Here is a 26,417-nt window from a genome sequence, read left to right as displayed (position 1 = left end):
AATGTCAAGTATATACCTTTAGCCAAACGGTGGCAAAAAATGAAGTGCTTTGAATACGTAACTTCAGTACAGCATGGTTATAACGCGCATTAAGTGCCACACTGCAAAGTGTGTCGTTTCTGATTTTGACTCTTCTGAATAGAGTCGATGGATAACTGTCTGACAATGCAACAGGTTTCCACCGTATTTTGACGATCGATCCCGTCCAGGTGTCCAAGGTTAACGATGTTAATACAGAATCGATAGGAAAGCAACCACGTTAACGATTAACGATTACATGCAGCTTATTTTCCATGATCGATAGGAACATGTTTACACCACTGACAAACCGCCATATTGCCAACAGACGTAATCGTCCAGCTTTGCACTTTCTAAAAGGCATGGGCGTCGTTGTGCGAAAGTGACCGATATTTTAACATAGAATTACACTGTCTTAGCGCTGAGGTTGTTTGGTTCGACGGCGCGATGATCATGTTTGGTGACGTTCGGGCATGCTGACACCTGATGGAAGACTTGGCGATGGGTTGTTTATGGTGCAAGGGAGGATGATGGACAGTACTGTCGGGACAGCGTACGGGCACCCTTTCTTTTTCCCATTGTAAGCTTAGCGGTGGACGTTTTGGCTTTCAGAACCACAACGCAGAGCACAGCGGTAACCTTCCAAAACTTAGACAGACATATCTTAGACTGCTTAAAACAACAACATTTCTGGTTCAGTCCATAACTAATCCTCAATCTGATACCGATTCCGTCTTATGAACCAGTACAGTAGAATCAATTAGACAAGACGTTATGTTTATTCAGCGTATTTATTAGATGTTCGACAGAGATAAAAAGCAAAATAAAAACCAAATATTAAATATGGTACCATGTTGATCATAACCAGCGCCTTTCCACAAATTTCCCCTAAAGTATGTAATATTTGTACGTTATTTAACATTAAAGTTGCATATGACATGTAATGCTTACTGGTCATTATCATGACATCCTTGGCACATCAAGCACACCATTTATCTAACACACAGTTTCCCTAATCAGGATAAAGCGATTGTCCATCTGCATCAAGGGAACTGCATGTGCAGTACAACGATCATGGAATATAGTAGGTGCTCAGACCTGTCCATGCTGAACACGTCATGGGCATGATAGGTAGACGGCCCGCCGTCAAAAAGTTGGATGAACTTCGGTATGCTCAGCAAGAGAAGTGGAACTGACTCCCCTGACATCCCAGCTCTTATGTAAATGGTCATTCGAGAGAGAAAATATTTTGGACGAACCCATAAACAACGTTCTAGTTACTGGGCATGTTGGATGCGGCCAATCAAACTGTGTTCTGGTGCCACTTGGAAATTGTTAAACACAAGCGCGAAACATATTCACCTGCTTGAAAGAAACCAATGCTCGACTTTTCATGGGAGGAAACGGGGCGTTTCGTGACTATTTACCTGAGTCACCAAACACTATGAAATATTGCGATGGAGAATTCAATCTTTCGTCCAACAACTTATTTTTTTCTTCGCCTTTTCGTTGCCTTCTTCACATAGCATCACGCAGCCAGCAAATGCTGCTAAATCTGAATCAGACATTTTGACACTATGGAAACGAAATACCGCCAGATATTATGACATAGGCCCTAATGTCGGCAGATCGAATCACGTGAAAGCTAGCAAATCGATAAGTCGATGTTCGTTACAACCACCGAACATGCTGTACAAGGTATGGAAATCAACTGGTCGTCATGACGTGTCCGAAACCCGAAACCAGGGAAGAGTAGTTACGAATGGACCTATTGCAATTAGTTCAATTATGATAAACAGTTTATGAACGATGAATTCTGTCTCACTATTCTAAGCAGTGCTCTACCTTAACAAAATTGAGGTGTAGCAAGGTTGGCTTAGCTGTCGAAACTGGAAAATATATTCCAATATCACATACTGAGAGTCTTTGTCCTTATTGCAACATTACAAAAAACAAAACAAAACAAAAAATAAGGAAAACAAAGGAAAAAGACAAAAACAAAACAAAACAAAAACAAACAAACAAACACATTTTACATCAAACATGAATTTCATGCAGTATTTGTTTGTTAAAGGTGCAGTACCCTGAGTTAAATCTACCCCAGTAGATCCATACAATACTTAGAGAAAGAACACCAATCTGTACATCACATAGTTACTATAATGGCATCGACAAATTATGCTGAAACTGGCCGTTATACGCAAACTATGTAAGTTAGGACTGGTTGAGGATGAATAAAGCTTTTCACTTGCAAGTCCATTATACTTATCACGTATCCATATATATCCATATACATATCCCAACATATTATCACAGCTACCTAAACACACTAAATGTTCAGTGTTGTTAACAAACACAAATGTAAAAATACACAAAAACTTATTAATGTTTTTATATTGTACTCTTTTTGCAGATAAAATGGGATAAATGAAAAAGGAAATTAATAACTACACAGGGTAGGATTTAATGTAAGTATGTGTATGTTCCATGAAGTTTTGTCCTGTAGTAGTAATGGACTGTACTACAGGCCCGTAGCTTTGTGAGTACTGAAATAAAGAAACTACTTTTACCAATAATAAAAAGTACCAACAAATTATGGCATATTGTATAAAATGAGCTGTTATCTAAAACAGTTCAGTAATTAAGGAAAGCTTGCGTAAATGATAGACATGTACTGTTAGATTTCATCGCCATTTTGTGCCTTTACCATAACAACGAGTTCTGTTACTTTAACATCCTGATCCGGAAATACAGCACAAATGAATAAATTGGGTATTTTGGGGTAGGTTTACTTGTCATAATGAATATAACATCAGCTCACAAATTGTCACAATAGGTCAACATACGTGATTTCACATAGATACAGTAAATGCAACATTGTTTGTAGTTTTCCTTCTATTTTTTCGCTTTTGAACACGATTGTAGTGAACAAACCCTAGATACGCTACTTAGCTCTGACGTGTTTCGTTAAAATAGCATATTTGTGAGTTAGCGATTGGCCCGGTTGGACTTTCTTTTCCGGCTCTTAAAGCCACTTCCCTTTTCAGTCCCATGGACACCTAAGCTATCACCGAAACGCTTCTCATACTTACAGAAATTCTGGATGCACAGCTCTGTAGCACGTGGCAGTATTTGTAACAGGCATGTGACGAGCGGTGTATTGATTGTTTAATTCACATTCGAGTGAATCAGTTAGAGACACGGTGAATGTTGTAGAGTCTGTAATGGAGAGGCTGTTTGCGTCGCTTGTGGTAATGTGGAGTCTGTGGGTCGTCCCCGCCGTCTCTGGTGTACAACCACCACCCCACATAGTGTTCATTGTGGCGGATGATTTGGGTAGGTTGTGTTTTTAAACATCTGCTCAACAGCGCCTGACTGCTTTCCGGTGCAATCCACCTCTTCCTGTGATATGACGCGCAGCAGCTCTGTGGGGCAGTGCTTCGTAGGCTTGCATCATATAAAACAGGTTTATAGCTTATATCGTTTATAGCACAATATAGCATCGCAGGCTTGCATGATAAGGCATTGTAGGCCTGCATCGGATACCAAAGTTTATCTTACCTTACACATAATGGGTGCCTTCTGATTGGCTGAGCGCTCCTCCATTATTTTCATTGGGTCCCGTTGACAAACGATTAACCTTTCTATGAACCCAGCTGGGAATAATGAACTCATTTGGTACTTCGTGGTAGTGTATCTTAAACTCGAATAACACTGAATCACTTGTGATGCACGGAAATTATCGAATGCAAATCGGGAGGGAGATCTGTTTTTCGTGTCTGCAAAATCTAGCGAGGGTTGAAAAATTGTAATGGGAATTTCTCCCCACATTATATTTTGAATGGTATATTTATTTATTTCAATGAGGATGAAAACCCAAATCCCTGCCCTAAGTTATCCCTGTTACAGGGTATTGTTTTATCAGACAAAATAGGTTTCTATTCTTGTGTCGTATGCCACAGCTCTGCAGTCAAAAAAATTATTCTTTCGATTTGTGTGGAGCTTATGAAATGTAGCTTGCGCTGTTGCGCCGTGTGGTGTGGCGGTTTGATTGTATATCGTCGGTTATTTGCTAGAGTCATGATGGAATAAAACAGAATATGTCACAATGTTGTAGTTGTATTTCTGCGACCAGGGTGGAACGATGTTGGATTTCACAACCCTGAGATGATTACTCCAAACATCGACAGTCTGGCCCGCCAGGGAGTGATACTGAACTCGTCCTACATACAGCCCGTGTGTTCACCGTAAGTCATGTTTCAACAAATTGTATGTAGCCCTTAAGGGATTCATACTGAACTCCTACGTCCAATACGTGTGTTCACCGTAAGTCATGTAAGGACAGCGTAGCCCATAGGGGATTGATACTGAACTCCTCCTATGTACAGTACGTGTGTTCACCGTAAGTCAAGTTACGACATACTGATAGTGTAGCGTTTAAGGGATTGATACTGAACTCGTATGTAAGCACGTGTTTTCACCGTAAGTCAAGTTACGACACACTGGCAGTGTAGCTTTGAGATTCTAGTCCTACGTAAGTACGTGTTTTCACCGTAAGTCATGTAAGGACAGCGTAAGCCTTAGGGGATTGATACTGAACTCATTCTACGTACAGTACGTGTGTCCACCATAAGTTACAACAATTTTACTGTAGCCCTGAAGAGAGTCATACTGAATTCCTACGTATATTACGTGTGTTCGTCGTAAGTTGTAAGGACAGCGTAGCATTTAGGGTATAGATACTGAACTCCTCCTACGTACAGTACATGCGTCCACCATATGTCAGGTTACAACAAAACTGACTATAGCCCTTAAGACAGTGTACATATGAGCACAGTGTTACAAATAACATTTGCAGCTACAAATTCATGATTTGTGAAAACCTTCGTGCATACCTATGTTATACCTGTGATACCTCTACCTCTGCAATCAAGCCCACTGTTGGTACCTGTCGGTTGTAGTACTGATCATGGTTGTGTTTTTTGTTCCAGTTCCCGAAACTGCTTCATGACTGGATATTACCCCTACCACACGGGGCTGCAGGTGGGCCACTTACGCACGCACCCACCCACTCACTCACTCACTCATCGAATCCCATTTGCGTAGGTGATTCATATGATATCAGTCACTGGGTTGTCTGGTCCATATACGATAATTTACTGACCACCGTCAAAGAGTGAGTGAGTATGGTTTTACACGACTTTTAGTAACATTCCAGCACGACGGGGGACACCAGAAATGGGCTTCACATATCCGACTCATCTAGGGAATCGAACACGGGTCTTCGGTGTGACGAGCGAACGCTTTAACCATAAGACTGCCCCACCGCTCCAACCATCAAAGAAGCTGAAGTACTGGAATATTGATTTGTGCTGCGTTGAACAACAAATAGTCCAACCAATTCTGTCACACGCCTATCGCTCGCCCTACACGTCTCTCTCCTCTCGGTGTGACAAGAATGGTCCTAAGACAAGATGATTTTGTGCAACGTTCGTTAATTATATCCGATCTCCTATACCCAAGGTATGGGGCTGTGGGTAGCCAAATGATTGAAGGAATTCGTTTCTCACGCCGAAGGCCCGGGTTTGATTCTCTACATGGGCACATCACGTAAGGCCCATTTTGGTGTCCCCTGTGTTGATATTTCTGGAATAATGCTAACAGCGGCGTTAAACCAGCTCACGCACTCTACCCAAGTACCAAATCGCAATCATACTTTGAAGCTAGAATGGTAGCATGAAATTCTTCAAAGGCATCCAGAAGATGGTGTAGTCTTACAAGACAAATCTTCCGGATAAGAGCTTCTTGATATATTTTTCATAACGTTTCTGGGATAGTTCTTCTTCATCCTACATCATAAGAACTTGCCCTGAATCTTGAAAAAAAAATCAAGAAGTTGTTATCCATATGATATGTCTTGTAATGGTAGTATGGCTGAAACCCCTTTCAATCAGTCGGTCTTGTCGTGAGAGGCGGCAAACGGGATCGGGTGGTCAGGTTAGCTAACATGATGCAGGTGAACCTATGGTGCATGCCCAGTGATATCTACCGTTAGATTGTCTGACTCGTTTATCTACAGAGCGCCATCTTATAGTGGGACTAGTCCTTTTTCAATGATTCTTTTGCACATCACGGATTCTTGAGACGGTTGTATTTTATCCAGCATGACGTGATCTACCCGCTGATACCGGGGTATGTACCGGCCAACTTTACTATGCTGCCACAGAAACTGAAGGAGCTCGGCTATGCGACACATGCAGTCGGCAAGTGAGTTGTGGAGGGTTTACCACTGTTAGTGGTTCAGCTACATTATAAGTTGTTCACTGGTCACGAGGCTACATCAACCCATTCACCCTGATGTACCATTGAACTAGGTATTTAATTACCGAACTCCTCAATGTTAATTTTGAAATGTTTGAAGCACGGGCATATATCAGATAGTAATAACAAGTACCAGAGTTAGGCAATTAACCAGTAACCAAAAAGACAGACAAGAACAAAAACAAATGTAGAGTTATCGGCCTTCCATCGATGTGTATTCCCTAAACATTGGTAATTTCCGTTCATCATACTTGACTCAGTTATTTGAGAACAAGAATTATTAATACGATGTATCAAATGAATTCCAACAGTTCCTCATTCACAGCGGGTAACATAGAAAATGTTACGTGTCAACGATATGCAGCTAAAATTAATGTCTTAAACTCAATATTATAGAGCCAGTTCAAAAATACTGAATGTCCAATTTTCAGTTTTGCTCAGTGTTGTTATCAGATTATCATACTAATTATCAAATTAGTTTGGGGGTTGGCACCGGAAGTTACTTTCAAGAAACTGGTTTGTCTGGTCCAGATTTGATCATTTATTGATACGGCGTAAACAACAAACAAACTCTGAGGTCTGGGATATGCTACTTCACCTGTCACGGAATAATGTATGTACAAGTAATATTTGTTTTTATGAGATGGCACCTTGGGTTCTGTAACTGGAAATACACCCCTACAATGCGTGGCTTCGACTCGTTCCTCGGCTATTATAATGGAGCAGAGGACTACTACACTCGCGTCAGAGGTAGGGAAGGTTGTTGGTAACTGTTTCGAGATGCATGTATGTTGTGTACAGCATGTAAAAGGAAGCATGCCGGAACATTAACAACAGTGAAGCTCCTCTCAGTGTCCCCACTTGTGTTTTTTTGGTTCTTGTTTTAGAATGAATACAATGGTCTATTTAATACATCCACAAATCCCCTTCGTCCATCGTTTTACTTCTCGAAAACTGACCTGTAAATTGAGACACATTACTCGATATCAAACTTGATTTAGTGTGCTAGTCATGTAAGCTTCGACATTACGAGATATATTGATTTCCAATACAAAGCAGATTATATCTTAATCTTAAAATGTTTTGAGTTTGATCACTTCAGTATTTATTGTTTACAGATGACGGGTTTGACTTCCGGTTTAATAAAACCGTGGCAAGAAATTACAGTGGGCCTTATTCCGCGGTACGTCACTGAGGAATTTAACATTACAGTGAGCAACACTGCATCGTTAAACTAAAGTTAAAAATTATAATTTTTAGGGACCGGGATCGAAAATAGGTTTTCACTTTTTCATTTAGCAGCAATATCGGGGCAATCTAATATTTCAGAAGGTCGATTGGCTTGCCTAGTCATTCTTTATAGGAAATTCCATAGATCCACATAAATCCAATAAATCCAGTGCATTCGATTGATGACCTTGTTTTTTTTGCCAGATATAATCTTGAATCTTTGGTCACAGATTTTTTGTTGGTCCAAATTCGAACGCGTGATAATTTCAAGCAACAGAGCCAAATACTGCTGTCAAATTGTCCTCCTTTTCGGAACCTTAAGATGAAAACTTGTGTCCGTTAATGTTTTCGAAACAAGATGAACTCACGGCAATTAAATTCGTAACTACCGTGACCTACAAGGAGACGCCATTACGCATAGTACGCCATTATGTCAAGAATATGTGTTTAACAAATATTTTTTTCTCTCCATCTTTTAGTTTTATAAAAGAGATTTAGCTGTCTGACACGACACGAGCTGGTCACGGAAGATTCCAATTAACATTTGTCGAGTCATTGACAAAACATTGAAAGCCCTTAACTTTGGGCCAGTACTTAGAAATTGGATTAAACTTTTCAGTGGAATAGGTTTAGCTCAGTTATCAACTCAGGTACATTATCAGACATTTTTACTTTAGGGCGTGGTTGTCGTCAAAGTGACCCGGTCGTCCCGTACATCTTTGCTGCTTGTGTCGAATTATTAGTAATTAAAACAAACAAGACTATAAAGAGAGTGAAGATAAAGGGCATGGAATACCTTATCTTTCAATACGCACTTTACACTCGAAAGATCTAAAAAGGGTGTATCTGAACTTATATATGTTATTAAAAAATTGCTACCGTATCTGGTTTTAATCTCAACTGTGATTTTACCATAGCAATATGATTTGGTTCCAAGCGAAATTCTAATGAGCACCTCTGTCCGCATATACCGCTTCGTTGGTCGAAAGAACCATTTAAAATTCTAGGTATTACTTTCTCAACAAACTTACATGAAATGATTTCACTAAAGTTTGAACACCAGTTTTCAAAAATCAGAAAAATATTGACAATATTAATTTCAATTTTCATGGTCAAATAGATGCTTAACTTTGAGAGGTAGAATCATGATTATCAAATAGCAGGTTATCCCCCTTTTTACACACCTTTTTATTGGGCTTCTCAACCCATCTAAACGTTTCTTTAAACGTTTGAATACCATCATTTTCAAGTTTATTTGCGGCGGCAAACGCGAAGAAATATGTTAATAAGTGACTATGAAAAGGGGGCTTTGATAGATATTATATCTTTTTCTCCAAGCATATGGAGATTAAATGGATTAGCAAACTATTCAAAGCAAAGGGACTGTGGCAGCACTTAGTATTTCAAACACTATCTCCTTTCGAGGATATCGATCTCTTTGAAAGAGAAACAGTTTTATTCTACTCCAGAAATATTAAAATTTTGTTTTGGAAAGATGTTGTAGTATGTAACACTTGTATTAATAAAACACATACTGAATGCATTAGAGACTTTATCTGTCTACCAATTTTCAATGTTGTACCATATACTGATATAAGTCTGTTCGTTTCATGGTAAAAGAATGAGTGAAAACTATGCGAGATATTATAACAGATATTGGTGATGTGAAACCTTTCCTAATACTAAAAGAAACTTATTTGATCTTCATAAAATATATCTCCTATATTTCATATTTCTGAAGTATATACTAAACAATATGTTGATGTTGCTAGGGCAACACCCCATTATGATGAATTAGCCGATACCGACTGTGCTATTCGTAAACGAATATCGAACTCAGCAGATTGTAACTTTGTCTTTCACAGCTATGTGACACTCACACAATATCAATGGATAATCTTCAGCTCAAGTGGGAATCTAAGCTTGATGCTGTTTTATCAGAGACTTATATTGCTGACTGTTTCACAATGATAGACGATTTTACCAGAGTTAGGAATTTTCAATGACGAATAATGCACAGAATAGTCTCAACGAAGTCATTTCATTGTAGAATAGGAATTAATCAGGATGACCTTGGTACTTTATGTGGCAGAGAAATAGAATGTTTTATGTGAGAAAACCAAACACGTAATCTCTCAGTTAGTAAACTGGTACAATTTGAAGACCGACACTCGTCTCAACATCGATAATACAAGGTTTTTACTGGGGGACCCTGAGGCAAGTATATTAGTAAACCACATTTTTATCATTACCAAGCAATACATCAATAAAACAAGATATGTCTCTGTGGAACTAAATTTAGATCAACCTTTCTAGTCCACAAAATATCACTATCATTGAGAACAAATATGTTTTTGGTGGAGATCACCCAGATTCCAAAGGAAAATGGTTATGTCCTTTTCAAAATGATTTAACCAACAATTTGATATTGTAAGTTTTGCTATTCTGCACTCTCTCATCTTTCCTACCTCTCTTTCTATAACTCTCCCTTTCCTTAACTGTGTATATCCTCCTCATGCTTTAAATGCCATATGTTATACATTGTAATTCATAGTCTGTAATTTGTTGGTTTCCAAATAAATACGTGTACAACATTGCCTTTCCTTTGATAAATAAACAAAAAGACAAAACAAGAAAAAAACACACACCAAAAAGCAACAACAAAAAAAAAAAAAACAAAACCCCAAAACAAAACAAAATAAAAACAAACAAATTACAAACAATAAGATAAAAAAGACCAAAATAAAACAAGCCCTACATTTGTCGAGTCTGACCATAAATATTTAGTCTTTGTACAATCTGCCATATCCATGGATAGCCACCCTGTGTATATATCATGTATGCGGTTGATTGATTGTTTCAGATGACGTTTGCTACACGAGCTGAAGAAATCATCAGGACCCACGACAAGACCAAACCCCTGTACCTGTACCTTCCCTTCCAATCTGTCCATGCCCCACTACAGGTAGATCAAAACTCGGTATACACATCGTAAGTAGAATTATAACACACATGATGGCGTTGACATGCCGTATAGTACAGTTACTTCATAAGAGCGGGAGGATAATGGCTCATCCAGCTGTACCACATACAACGAACAGCTGATAAGTGCAGATGCCAGCAAACCAAACGACAAATAAAACAATATAAATATTAAAGTTTTTTAAAAAAATTGTAAAAAGTGGAAAATAGAGACTCTAACTGGAAAAAAATCAGAAAGGAAGAAGCGTTAATTTGTTGTTGTGTGTTTTCAATCTCAACAACAGACCAGTGAACCTACTACATGCATCATATACGTAAACACATTTTCATGTTGAAAATATATGTAACGCCGTTACAGCCAATTTCTCTGTTGTCGTTTCACTGTATCGCCGTTCCTTGTGGTCCCATATATGTGGACCTAGTATATTGCTTGTACCTTGTGTCTACTGTCAACTGTGAGTACCAATGTAACTGTTTCAGGTTCCTCAACGATTTGAAGATATGTACAGGAACATCAAGACGAAACAACGGAGGACATACTGTCAAGATCACAGATGATTTCGTTTATATAATTAGTTTATGGTACTGTAAATAGATGTAGTATGGTATTGTTAGAGTGTGTTATATATTGTTGGGAGTTGTTGTTAGATTATGTTCGGTAATACTATGGGAACAGGGTTATGTTCAGGGAAGCGTGACCAGGTATGGCCAGAGAGCTGGGGTGTTAATTTGTAAACAATAGAGAGGTGTTGAGTAGCTTGGGTATGGGAGGTCAATATAAATAGTGAGGAAGGGTAGTAATCTGCACAGTCAGCCAGAATCACCACTGTGTTCACCTGTATGGGTTCAACTTTTGTATGGGATTGCATCTCACGCTGGCTGGCGTAAGTTTTTATTATCATTATTACTTTTGTATTTATTGATTGAGTAGATGTAGCAAGAAATTGTTTTACTGATGTAGTATTTCTAGATATATGTGCATATTGTAACACTATATAGCCACAAAGCCATTCAAAATTTGAATGTTATCGTTCCACAAAACCTGTTCCACTTTCAAATATGTAAATCGGAGTAAAGTACATGCATAAAGTATAAGACATTGACACATGTCTTACTGAGTAACTGTAGTTACTTATATTGTATTGTAGTGTCCCGGAACTGGCCGGTTATCCTTAAAGTAAGGAGAGGGGTATTATCTCCGCCTGTAAGGAGACAGACAAGAGTCTTCCCTGTTGTACAAGGAGCATGTATCTCCTAGTAATGTGAGATGTGGATGGCACAGCCATCAACCATTACACAGGCCCCTTAAACTCCGTGAGGGAAACCATCGCCTGGGTGTGAGGGATACCACACAAATACCATGACGTCACCAAGTGGAACCAAAGTGCACTGACATTCTGATTACATTGTAAAGAGAAAGTGTTCTCTCTGAGTGGCTAATTCCTTTATTGTTATTTAGTTCAATTGTTTAGTTTCTGATTGGGATTATATGTAATCATTATCTATATTAGTGAGGGTATTAGGATTTTAGTGTAGTTAGTAGTAGTAGTAGTATTATTAGAACTTTAGCAATATAAGTGGTAGACAGAACTGTATATGTAGCTAGGTTAGGTAATTAGATTAGTTAGTTGTATTTGCACCTGTAGAATTAGTTTAGTATAGGTATTGGGGTTACTTATATCTTAAGGGGAGGAATAAAGTTTTGCAAAACAAACTATTCTTCTGTTGTGGTTACTTTGGTATGTGACATTTTGGTGGCAGCGGTGGGATAATTAGATTATTTGTCACTATCAAAGGGAACCCTAGTTGTGTTCTGTAGCGCATTTGATGTAGCGTTGTTGATTGTATATCGCTGCAGAATCTTTGTGTCCATAAAGAAGGGTTAGAACATACGGCACCACTTCTGCGTCCTTGAGTGTATGATTTGGAATTCAAGGGTGGAGGGTGTATTGTGGTTATTGGTCAGTTAAGGCCATTGGTTCGTCGTGAACATTTTGAACATTGGGATATATGGGAAATCACCTCCGGTTTTATTCTTGGTAGGATCCCTATTTATTCCAGACAGTTTGACTTTTTGTGTACCCTGCTTTGCCCTCATACAGACAATTATGGACATTGACAAACTTATCAAACTGGGTCAGAGTTTAGGGTATGAGAAAGATGATTTGAGAGTGTTTGTGAAAGAGCAAATGGAGTTGGAGAATGAGAAAGAAAAGGACAGGCTCGAACGGGAGGAAAGAGCTAGGGAGCGGGAGATTAAAAAGTTAGAACTGGAGGAAAGAAAGGAGAAAGAAAGGTTAGAATGGGAACGAGAGAGAGAAAGATTAGAATTGGAGAAAGAAAAGTGTAAAATACAGTCAAATGAAAGAATAGAACTAGCCAAGTTAGAAAAGAGTGCGGCAGGAAATCAAGAAGGGCAGGTAGGAGAGAATAGATCGGCAGCCATTCCCAAGATGCCTAAAATGCCTCCATTTGACGACCACAATGACAATATTGATGCATATCTGCAAAGGTTTGAACGTGTAGCTACAGCGCAAGGCTGGGACCCGTCCCATTGGGCAGCTTACCTGTGTACTCTGCTGAAAGGTAAGGCTTTAGAAGTATACTCCCGGTTAAATGCCTTTGAGGCTGAAAATTACAATGCAGTTAAAACTGCATTACTTAAACGCTATGAAATGACTGAGGATGGATTCCATCAGAAATTTAGGACTGCTAAAACTGAAACAGGTGAGATTTTCACACAATTTGTAGTTAGAATTGAGAACTATTTCAACAGATGGATTGAACTAAGTGGTACACAAAAGACGTTCGAAGGTGTGAGAGATTTGCTGCTGCGTGAACAGATTTTGAATGTGACTGGAAGGGATCTGGGTATATTCTTGAGAGAGAGAAAGCCAAAAGACGCGATGGAAATGGCTAGACTAGCAGAGCAATTTATAGAAGCTAGAGGTACGAGTCATGGAAGATACAATAGACCAGTTATTCCAGGTCAAACTGACAAGCAGGTTTCCAAAGGGAAAATAGTCGAGGGTAGCGCATCAGGTAAACATGGTACTTGTTCCAAACAATTTGTTCCTATTAAGGAAAGGACATGTTACAACTGCAATCAAACTGGGCATTTGGCAGCACAGTGCAAGAAACCCAAGTTTAAAGTGGCAAGTATCCAGGTGAGTGAAGACAACACAAACATGTCTCTAATACATCCAGATAACACAAAAGTAGAGCCCTGCATACATGAAGTTCTAGATGGTGATGCAGCAACTTCAGAGGAGGTTACTAAAGCAGATGTAGCCTCAGGGAGTGTGCTTACCAAAGATCACCGCATGCCATTTTATCAGGGAAAGGTAAACGACACTCCAGTAGATGTGCTTAGAGACACGGGATGTAACGGTGTAATAGTGAGGAGGTCAATGGTAAAAGATGCATGTTTGACTTCAGAAACACAATCTTGTAAATTAGCAGATAGCAGGATCTTGACACTTCCGGTAGCATGGATTACTGTAAATACGCCCTTTTACACGGGTATGGTGAGAGCAGCATGTATGGACACACCAATCTGTGACTTAATATTAGGCAATATTCCCGGAGTTAGAGAGCCAGGAGATCCAGACTTGATGTGGGATAAGCAGGACATTAAAACAGTAGGTGCTGTAGAGACAAGGAGCCAGAGAAGAGTACGCCAAGTAGGCATGGAACCCTTGAAGACATTGGAACCTGTTGGGTTGACACTGAGTCGAGGTGAGTTCGTATCCCTACAACATCAGGATTCAAGTCTGAACAAAATAAGAAAATTAGTGGAAGAAGGTAAGATTAGGGAGACCCGACATAGTACTTCCTCTTACTTTGTGGAGAATGATATGCTGTATAGGAAGCATACTTCCAATAAAATGGACAATGGTAAACAAGTTGTACAGGCAGTAGTACCGGTTGGATTGCGCACACAGGTAATGAAGGTATGTCATGAAGCACTGATGGGTGGACATCTTGGAATCAAGAAGACTCTAGATAGGGTAATCTCACAGTTTTATTGGCCAGGAGTAATTGGTGATGTCAGAAGACATGTTCAGTCTTGTGATATTTGTCAACGTACCATGCCGAGGGGAAAGGTAAGGAAAATACCACTGGGACAAATGCCATTAATTGAAGTGCCATTTGAGAGGGTAGCTGTTGATTTGATTGGTCCATTGTATCCTGTCACAGACAAGGGTAATAGGTATATACTGACGGTGGTTGATTATGCAACACGATACCCAGAAGCAATAGCTTTACCCAGAGTAGAGACGGAATATGTTGCCGAAGCTCTGTTCGAGATATTCAGTAGGGTTGGTATCCCCAAGGAGATATTAACAGACATGGGAGCCCAGTTCACGTCAGGCGTGATGAAGGAGGTAAGTAGACTATTGTCCATACATCAGCTTACTACTTCCCCTTATCATCCAATGTGCAATGGCCTAGTGGAGAAGTTCAATGGAACCTTGAAGACGATGCTGAAACGGATGTGTGCAGAACGACCAAATGACTGGGACAGGTATGTACCTGCTTTGTTATTTGCTTACCGAGAGGTACCTCAAGAGAGTTTGGGTTTTGCCCCATTTGAACTCTTATATGGACGCACTGTGAGAGGACCAGTACAGATTCTGAGGGAAATCTGGACAAGAGATATACCAAATCCAGAGGTAAGAACCACATATGAGTATGTGCTAGATCTTCAAAACCGTCTTGAGGAGACTATTCACGTAGCACAGCAAGAACTTCAAAAGAAAGCATGTAAATACAAAAAGTTCTTTGATGTGAAGTCCAAGCCAAGAAAAATGAAGGTTGGTGATAAAGTATTAATTCTGTTGCCCACTGATTCAAACAAACTGTTGCTGCAGTGGAAAGGGCCATATGAAATACTGGATACCTTTGGCATTGGCAATTACAGAATACAGGTTGGTAACAAGATTAAAACCTATCATGCCAATCTACTGAAAAGGTACATTGAGAGAGAGGAGGTCAAGGACACAGCTGTATGTGACGTCAGCATAGCTCAACTTGTGCATGTCAGTGCTGGTCTGGTGGATGTCAAGGCTGAAGAGGTGAGTATGTTAGACATAGCTTCACCTTCTTTAGTTTCTAAGGAAACGTATCAGGATGTAGACATTTCTGAAGATTTGACAGAGGAGCAACAAAATGAGGTGAAGGAGCTCATAAGTGAATTCAAAGATGTACTGAGTGATTTACCAGGGAAGGTAGATTGTATGGAATATAAGATCAAGCTGACATGTAATGAGCCTATACGATCCAAGCCCTATCCACTTCCTCATCATATGAGAGATGTTGTAGCTAAGGAGATACAGCTAATGTTAGACATGGGGGTGATAGAACCTTCTCAGTCACCATATGCATCCCCCATTGTACTTGTGAAGAAGCCTGACTCGACTTACAGATTTTGTACCGATTTTCGCAAACTGAATCAGGTGACCGTATTTGATGCCGAACCAATTCCATTAGCTGATTCCATCTTTGCACGGTTACGGAACTGTAAATATCTTACCAAAATTGATGTAAGCAAAGCATATTGGCAGATTCCAATGGAAGAGAGTAGCAAAGAACTGACAGCATTTATAACTCCTGATGGATTATACCAATGGAAGGTGATGCCATTTGGAGTAGTTAATGCACCTGCAGTATTTTCCCGACTGATGAGACAAGTATTGCACAACATACCAAATACAGACAACTTCATAGACGACATCATAGAAGGAACTGAGAACTGGTCACACCACATGGTAAGTCTGAGAGCAATATTTACGAGGTTAAGACAATTCCATCTTACAGCTCGACCTTCAAAGGTAAAAGTGGGATATAAACATCTGGACTTTTTAGGGCACAAGGTGGGTAGTGGTCTTATTCAACCAGAAGGTAAGAATGTAGAAAAGATCGTAAATGTGGAGCGACCTCAAACCAAGAAACAAGTGAGAGCGTTGTTGGGACTGACCAGGTACTACCGGAAATTTATCCCAAACTATGCAGCCATAGCAGTTCCGCTAACTGATCTCACAAAGAAAGGAAAGCCAAACAAGGTAATATGGACAGAAAGCCAGGAATTAGCTTTCACTACGTTAAGAACCCATATGTCAAGTTTTCCTATCTTGAAACTACCCGACTTGAAGAAACCATTCTTGGTAAGAACAGACGCTTCTGACGTTGGAATCGGAGCTGTACTGCTACAAGAACAGGAAGGTGAGCGATTTCCAATATTGTTTGTGAGTCGGAAGTTAGTAGATCGTGAGAGAGCGTATTCTACAATAGAAAAAGAGTGTTTGGCTATTGTGTGGGCAATACAGAAGTTAGAAAGATATCTGTATGGGAGAGAATTTATTTTGGAGACTGACCATCAGCCCTTAATATGGATGACCAAGGCAAAAATGACCAATGGACGAGTGATGAGGTGGGCCCTGACTTTGCAACCCTACAGATTTCTAATTCGTGCAATCAAAGGAAGTGAGAATGTTGGGGCTGATCTCTTGAGCCGGTGTTCACCCTAGTCATACTATGTGTATGGTAGTGTGTAAATAATGTACTCTCTGCATATCCAGATTATTTGTCAGCAGTTATTTCTTATGTATTACTGTGCTATTGTACATTTAGACAATTGTGTTTTATGATATTTATGCATTAAAACAAACTTAAATGTGATCTTGAGTGTAATATATAATTGTACTTGTGTACAATTACTTGAAGAGGGGAGTGATGTCAAGATCACAGATGATTTCGTTTATATAATTAGTTTATGGTACTGTAAATAGATGTAGTATGGTATTGTTAGAGTGTGTTATATATTGTTGGGAGTTGTTGTTAGATTATGTTCGGTAATACTATGGGAACAGGGTTATGTTCAGGGAAGCGTGACCAGGTATGGCCAGAGAGCTGGGGTGTTAATTTGTAAACAATAGAGAGGTGTTGAGTAGCTTGGGTATGGGAGGTCAATATAAATAGTGAGGAAGGGTAGTAATCTGCACAGTCAGCCAGAATCACCACTGTGTTCACCTGTATGGGTTCAACTTTTGTATGGGATTGCATCTCACGCTGGCTGGCGTAAGTTTTTATTATCATTATTACTTTTGTATTTATTGATTGAGTAGATGTAGCAAGAAATTGTTTTACTGATGTAGTATTTCTAGATATATGTGCATATTGTAACACTATATAGCCACAAAGCCATTCAAAATTTGAATGTTATCGTTCCACAAAACCTGTTCCACTTTCAAATATGTAAATCGGAGTAAAGTACATGCATAAAGTATAAGACATTGACACATGTCTTACTGAGTAACTGTAGTTACTTATATTGTATTGTAGTGTCCCGGAACTGGCCGGTTATCCTTAAAGTAAGGAGAGGGGTATTATCTCCGCCTGTAAGGAGACAGACAAGAGTCTTCCCTGTTGTACAAGGAGCATGTATCTCCTAGTAATGTGAGATGTGGATGGCACAGCCATCAACCATTACACAGGCCCCTTAAACTCCGTGAGGGAAACCATCGCCTGGGTGTGAGGGATACCACACAAATACCATGACGTCACCAAGTGGAACCAAAGTGCACTGACATTCTGATTACATTGTAAAGAGAAAGTGTTCTCTCTGAGTGGCTAATTCCTTTATTGTTATTTAGTTCAATTGTTTAGTTTCTGATTGGGATTATATGTAATCATTATCTATATTAGTGAGGGTATTAGGATTTTAGTGTAGTTAGTAGTAGTAGTAGTATTATTAGAACTTTAGCAATATAAGTGGTAGACAGAACTGTATATGTAGCTAGGTTAGGTAATTAGATTAGTTAGTTGTATTTGCACCTGTAGAATTAGTTTAGTATAGGTATTGGGGTTACTTATATCTTAAGGGGAGGAATAAAGTTTTGCAAAACAAACTATTCTTCTGTTGTGGTTACTTTGGTATGTGACACATACTGTGGTAATTTATGTGACGATCCTCATCCAACATTTTGAGTATTTTGAAGCCCCCCTTTGCCCGGACGGTTCTGACAAAACGACTACATTTACCAACGGACAATGACGGATAGAGACATGTATAGATTACTCGAGGATGATAGCTGTTCTACGTGCTAAAGACAGTGGTCGGACAATTCCATATATACGAAAGATCTGGAATGAGATGGAGATGTTCTGTCTTTTGATTTGAGCATCGTAAGCATCCAACCCTTCGGATACAAATTTATTGCAAAAGAGAGCAGGTTGTTGCTGCCTTGAAATGATAGACAGTTTAAACATTCCCTTTGCTCTTAGGCGTCGAGATCGGGTCTTTATGTATCGTGCATAAGATGTGTGCATATGGCTGAATTATAGCCGATTGACCTAAAATCCTCATGCACTACTCCACTTGATGGTGTTCACGGTGGATGTGAAGGAAAGGGTACTCCAGTACTCCATGCTAGTTGTCTACAATTCACTTCCGGTCCGAGAAACACCAATGACTAAAGATCATAGCATTGTAACATGTGATGACAATTTATTCAACCTTACCAGATTTTTGCCGTGTGTAGTCGTCTGATGAAGTGTGTACAGGAAAGTAATAGATGTATTCTGTCCCATGAAGATCTGGGTTAGAAGAGATCTTCACACATTCTTGTCCTTCGCACATTCTTGTCCTTAGACTCGCTGACTTGGTTGAAACATATCATCGTATCCCAGTCGCGTAGATCGATACTCATGTTGTTGATTACTGAATTCAGGCTCGATTGCAAAAAGCCGCCATATAGGTGGATTATTGTTGAGTGCGGTGTTAATCAGAACTAAACCTAAACATGAATAATGACTGATTCAGGTCATCGGTGAAGCTGTTTCATCATCGTTAATGACCATTGTTGGCCATTGGTTTGCTTCTTGACACACTCAAACCCTTCAGGTCGCCATGATAAATCATTCCTTATGTACGTGCCAGTCCACTGTCGACCACTCGTTTGCTCTCTGACGCAATCCAACTATGCAGGACGCCATGTTATCTCATTCCTTCTCTACATGTCAGGCATGGTATCGGCGCTGGATGAGGCAATCGGCAACATCACCCAGGCTTTGCGAGACAGCGGCCTCATAGACAACCTTCTCCTCGTCTTCACCACCGACGTACGTCAATATGATAATGAGGAAACATAACGAGGAGACATATCTGGGTTTACCAAGATTAAATATCTTTATATAATGGCTTCACGGTAACAAGAAAATACTTGGTTTGTAGTTCAGTAATTATTGATTTGTCATTTAATTAGAAAGAAGGGGTATTGTCTAGCGCATGTTTCCAGCTTGATGTTCCAGCTAGGTGGCATCAACATGACAATAATTAATGATATCATTTATTTAGTGATAAGAGAAATAATGACAAACCCACTGACACAGAACGGCGGTCCTACTTACGCTGGAGCGAACAACCTGCCTCTCCGGGGGGCCAAGACGACTCTGTGGGAAGGAGGGACCAAGGGGACGGCGTTCGTGTACAGTAAGACGCTGTTGAAGAAATTGAACTACACTAACACAGGGTGAGTCATGCTTAAGGTAACAGGTTAAATCGTCACAGGGCGAGTGATCTATACACGAACAGATTACACCGTCACACAGACAGGTTACACTGTCACAGGGTGAATCATCTATACACGGAGATGTTACACCATCACAGGGTGAGTCATCTATACACAGACAGGGTACATCATCACAGAGTGAATCATCTATACACAGACAGGGTACACCGTCATAAGGTGAATCATCTATACACAGACAGGTTACACTGTCACGGGGTGAATCATCTATACACGGAGATGTTGCACCATCACAGAGTGAATCATCTATACACAGACAGGTTACACCATCACAGAGTGAATCATCTATACACAGACAGGGTACACCGTCACAGGGTGAGACATCAGTACAGGGACAGGTTACACCATCACAGGGTGAGTGATCAATAGGGGGACAGGTTACACCATCACAGGGTAAGTGACCAATACATGAACAGACTGTACCATCAGAAGGGGTGTCATACTTCATGGGTGAGACTACACCACCCCTTGGTGAATGAGTAGCAGACTCAATGATAGTCTGTATCTCGTGAATCGCCCTTGCAGATGGAACATGTTGCCAGCAGCTGGTGTCACGAGCTGCTCTTTACAGCCCATGATACTTGGTTGTAACGCTAGGGGGTTCTAATCGAGAACACTAACGTATACTAATATAACAGTACTAGTCTAGCATTTTGTTTTTGTTTTTGTGTGTAATACAAGTATTATAAGTGTTGCAGAATGATACACGCAGTTGACTGGTTCCCAACACTTCTCCACCTGGCTGGGGGTCGACCAGGTGAGTAAGTTTCATTTGTGTATGTGTGTATATGTTCGAGTGAATGAGTGAGTCAGTGGCACAACTTATTCCAACAATGCCAGGACGTGGAAAACTAATAAACACACATATTATACCCATCTACAATTAACACAATATACATCAGATTCGTCACAAAACTGGGTGGTGGGACAGCCAAGAGGTTGAAGCGTCCGCTCGTCACGCCAAAACCTTGGGTTCGATTCCCTACATGGGCACTGTGCCTGGAGCCTATGTCTGGTGTATTCCGTCGTGATATTGCTGGAATATTACTTAAGATGGCGTAAAACTAACTCACTTCACAAAACGAGTACCGCCAGTTCAGGTACATTAACCATCAGCACTCAGAGAACCTGGTTTAGAGCTGCTTATGGCAAATAATAGGATGAGCTTGTTGACTGTTCTGTGTAGGAAGGCAAGTATATGTTATTTCCTCAATAGACCCCCTACAATAATTGCATGTAATCACAGACCCTGGGTTGGATGGAGTGAACCAGTGGGACATGCTCCGTCGGAACTCCCCCAGTAACAGGAAAGAGTTTGTGTACAACATTGATGACCTCAAAAACAACTCAGCCATAAGGTCTGTAGCCAGTAAAGAGTTTAACGTATCTCTGATACAATATTACATTTCCGTTCAATTATTTCATTGCAATCAGTATCCAAGACGCATTCGCTACCATCACAAAAAGACATTCTGTACAATATGCGTGATAAGGCAGGTGGAGAAGATGACGTCATATCCGTATTGACGTAATAATTACTGCTGGGTTGAATATACTTACCGGAGAAGGAATTTGTAGAGAATGCGCACACTGCATGATATGTCTCCTTTTACCATTATGAAATTCAATTCCCAGGCCATTTTCATTTACGTGAAACCAAATGAATTTCATGGATCTGGTCTTGGAACCCTCGTTCAAAGTTAACTAGAAGACAAACCTGTATATGACACTCTTCATAGCTTCGACGTCGTGCCCAAAGGGGCAAAAAAGAGATAGGTCTGAGATGATCTGTCTTGGATCAAGGCTGGCATAACATGTACTCTGAAAACGTTCAGCCAGGGACATTTGGTGAATGCCAATATCTGTTAACTGACTATGTGTTCCACACCTTCCTGTCCTGGGTCCTGATCCACAAAGGGTCCGTAACGTTAAGGACGTTTTGTGAATCAATCATGACCGGAGTAATGTACGTGGCGTGTGATGTTCTGACGATCTGTGTTGCCTCTTGAAGATATGGGGATCTGAAGCTGATATATGGCAAGCCCGGCGACTACAACGACTGGTACCCATTGCCGAAGTTGGACGAAGATATCCAAGTGGATAAAAAGAAATGGCCTTTATACCAGCTGTATAACATTACAGGTATGTCTGTAAATGCAGATCATATATCGGGTAACCAGTTCATCCTTCCAAGATAATCTGTCACAGAGTAGATTGTTACGGTTAAGAATTTGCCGTGACAAAAGGTGTAAGAAATCCCCTGTGAACTAGCAAAGCAGAACAAAGACAAGTCTAAAATATTCAACTTCTATTATTAGCAAAGAGAGCAAGTTCTACAAAGTCACAAGTCAATTTCACAATACCGATTTCAAATAATATACAATACAAGTGAGACAAAATCTAAGACAATGGGTCACAAAATATAATATAGCAAACTCAGAGTCGTCTCAAGACACAGACAAGAGATCATGGCCTTGCAAGGTAGCAGCCCAGAGCAGAGTGTTGAGACGTGGGGGCTGAATGACCATCCTTCCCAAAACCGGCGAGCGTGAACGACGGGGGCGAGGTGAGTGTCGGGGAGACCCGAGACCTAGATCTATAATACCATCTACCACTAGCGAGGGACCTCGAGTGTCTGTCTTTATCCAATGAGAAACGAGTCGAGCAAAACCTGGATCTTGAATGGTGGCGCCAACTGCAATGAGGAGAGCGAGATCTATGGCGTCTAGGGGAGTTAGAGTGTGACCTCCAAGGATGATGCGAACGTTCAGCTTCTGCTTGACAGGCGTGTTCCTCTACAAGTTGTGTGTAGTTGTCCCTTCCCGGGAGGCGGCATGAGGGATGTGGTAGCCAGAAGAAAGGTGCGAGAGAGAAACAGTCATGCAGAATGTAACACGGTGAACGGTCTGGCAGCGGCTAATGTAGATTCAGGCGTTGGCAGCTATTGATGTATACTCCAGTGAATGTGTCTCCGTCCCAACACGGCAACAAGCCTTTACATGTATATATATTCAGTCATTTCCTGAAAGCACTTACGACCATCGCTACTAAGGTGGAGAGCTCTAGAAACAATCGTGGTGGTCTCGTGTGTATGTTTTGTAAAGGGAGGCAACTCTAAAGTACTGCCTTAGGGGCGTGCCGCTTAAATAATTCTCTGTAAGAAATGTGACCCATAATAACTAACACTAAAACCTTAAATATTGTGACCCAATAACAACTACCACAGTGACAATGAATAACAACTCAAATCACGGAAAATACACTCTCGTAACAAGATGTACATAATTGTCTGTTGTCAACACTTGAACATTACCACAACTCGTGTGCAATGTTAGGTGGGTCGGATGTGGCTGCAGTGTTAGGTGGGTCGGATGTGGCTGCAATGTTAGGTGAGTCGGATGTGGCTGCAATGTTAGGTGGGTCGGATGTGGCTGCAATAACACCAGTAGAACATAATCATGGTGGTAGTCTCATGGACTAACGGTCTGAATTGCAGAAATGGGCTGTGTGCTGTGCTGCTCATCAAAGCCCAGAGACAGATTCAGTGAAATGAGCATTTCTCTCTCGAGGATTGTAAATACGAAATTAATCGTCCACAGGTTCCCAATCCACAAAGCATTTGTAGTGCTACGCCATTCGTAAGCCTATGGTAAACTATACGTTTACTTCATATCGTAACGTTACGAACGCTTTGTTGATCGGTACCTTGAACCATAATCACACTCAGACTCACAATAATGATGAGTGAGTGAATGTTATGTAAGTATAGAGGGCTGTTACAGCCGTGGACGGTGAAAAACAGCTTGCCAAGTCTACCGGGCGCTGATGACATGAACACAAACCCGTGCTGCTGAGACGTTCTGGCGACCTGTCATCCCGATCTCCTATCTCAACCCCGTCATCCTGATCACTTGGCATGCCTGATGCACGGGGATAGATATATTTGCTGCAATAATAAAGTGAAGACATTTCAAGTTCGGAGTATTATTCATTCGAAAATGTTTAGTTGCCACCCTTATCAGAATTAGCACTGAAAAGTATAGGCCCTTTCATAACAGCCCACTTGAGCGTTATGGACTTTTCAAGTTCGCAGTATAGTTAATTTGAAGATATTTTAAGTTGGCACCATTACTAAGTTTAGCACTAAACGTATTGCCCCTTCCAGCTGACCCGACTGAGCGCCGTGACCTGGCGACCGAATTCCCCGACCTTTTGGCCGCCATGAAACAGAGACTGCAGGAGTGGAGACAGTCCATGGTGCCGGCACACTACCCCCCTGTGGACCCCAAGGGTGATCCCAAGAACTGGGGTGGAGTGTGGTCTCCCGGATGGTGTTAGAATGCATAGAGCAACTGATGTAAATTGCACAATGTAAAAATATTATTTTACAAAAAACATTCATTACGCAAAATGTAAATAAATATGATATCACTCTACATTGGTTTTATTCTTATAATTAGTCTTCTCGAGACACGTGAACAAAATGACCGTAGATCTATACTAGGCACATAAATAAATTGTGCATTCAAAAATTTAAAATCTAAATTTATCAAACCTGTGTAGACACATAATGATTTAAACTCAGAGATTAGTGACATGTGTCCAACATCACTGACTTCGTTGACACGTCATCTGTTCCCAGTTTTGCAGATCGATGTTCATGCTGTTATTCACTGGATTGCCTTGTCCAGACTCGTTTGTTTACAGACCACCACCATATAGCTGGAATATTGCTGAGTGAGGCGTAAAACCCAACCCACTCACCCTGATTGAGTGGACGCGCATTAGTGCCACACTGCAAAGTGTGTCGTTTCTGATTTTGACTCTTCTGAAAAGTTTCGATGGATAACTATCAGATTATGCAACAGGTTTCCACCGTATTTTGACGATCGATCCCGTCCAGGTATCCAAGGTTAACGATGTGAATACAGAATCGATAGGAAAGCAATCACGAACATCAAAACACATTAACGATTACATGCAGCTTATTTTGCATGATAGATAGGAAGGTGTTGACACCACTGACAAACCGCCACATTGCCAACAGCCTCGATATTGTGGTAATCGTCAAGCTTTGCACTTTCTAAAAGGCATGGGGATCGGTGTACAAAAGTGACCATACCTCCGATATTTTGACATAGCGTTACGCTGTCTTGGCGCTGAGGTTGTTTGGTTCCTCAATCTGATACAGATTCCTTCTTATGAACCAGTACAGTAAAATCAATTAGACAAGACGTTATGTTTATTCATATTTTTACATAGCGTTACGCTGTCTTGGCGCTGAGGTTGTTTCGTTCTTCAATCTGATACAGATTCCTTCTTATGAACCAGTACAGTAAAATCAATTGGACAAGACGTTATGTTTATTCAGCGTATTTATTAGATGTTCGACAGAGATAAAAAGCAAAATAAACACCAAATATTAAATATGGTACTAGGTTGATCATATCCAGCGCCTTTCCACAAATGTTCCCTAAAATATATAATACTTGTACATAATTGAACATTTAATTTGCATATGGCATGTAATGCTTACTGGTCATTATCATGACATCCTTGGCACATTAAGCACACCATTTATCTAACACACAGTTTCCCTAATCAGGATGAAGCGATTGTCCAACTGCATCAAGGAACTGCATGAGTGTTTTCTCGGCGCAACTCCAGCAGTACAACGATTATGGAAAACAATAGGTGCTCAGACCTTTCCATGCTGAACACGTCATGGGCATGACAGTTAGAAAAAGGTCAAAGTTGGATGAACTTCGCTATACCACCGAAATGCTATACAATGTATGGAAATCGATTGTAGTCACGACGTGCCAGTCGGTATCATTCGTAACTACTCGTCCCTTGCCGGAACCCGAAACCAAGGACGATTAGTTACGAATGGACCTATATCAGTGCAATCGATGTGAAATGTTCAAACCCCGATTAAACCCAACTCACTGTACTATCACGTACTATCACTGTACTATAAATCACTTATGTTTGTTATGTTTTTGTTTAACCAAATTTGAGCAAATTATCAAGTCTTCCAGGTGCAATTATTATAAACAGTTTATGAACGATGAATTCTGTCTCACTATTCCAAGCAGGGGTCTACCTTAACAAAATTGAGATGCTGTCTAAACTGTAAGATATTCAAGTATCACATAGAGAGTCTTTATCCTTACTGCACAACACAATGTCATCGACAAATTATGTTAAAACTGGCCGTTATACAGACATCAATCGAGAAAAAGCAATTTGCAAACTATGTAACTTAGGACTGAT

The 26,417-nt window shown here is 40.4% G+C and overlaps 1 protein-coding gene across 1 annotated transcript; it reads left to right on the top strand.

Annotated features, from left to right (window-relative positions):
* Positions 1-3,111: 3,111 nt before the first annotated feature.
* LOC137273987 (arylsulfatase B-like) lies at positions 3,112-24,575 on the top strand. The gene is made up of 14 exons (XM_067806924.1): positions 3,112-3,354; positions 4,154-4,265; positions 5,010-5,061; positions 6,182-6,285; positions 6,983-7,089; positions 7,458-7,522; positions 10,433-10,534; positions 11,032-11,092; positions 19,577-19,674; positions 19,945-20,084; positions 20,840-20,898; positions 21,388-21,499; positions 22,153-22,283; positions 24,307-24,575. Exons 1-14 carry the CDS (start codon positions 3,243-3,245, stop codon positions 24,477-24,479), a joined length of 1,428 nt encoding a protein of 475 aa, XP_067663025.1. The 5' UTR covers positions 3,112-3,242; the 3' UTR covers positions 24,480-24,575.
* Positions 24,576-26,417: the final 1,842 nt, after the last annotated feature.

This window comes from Haliotis asinina, chromosome 2, assembly GCF_037392515.1.
Source record: "Haliotis asinina isolate JCU_RB_2024 chromosome 2, JCU_Hal_asi_v2, whole genome shotgun sequence".
NCBI lineage: Eukaryota > Metazoa > Mollusca > Gastropoda > Lepetellida > Haliotidae > Haliotis > Haliotis asinina.
The sequence above is the reverse complement of the archived record's forward strand: the minus strand, read 5'-3'. Positions and strand labels throughout refer to the sequence as shown.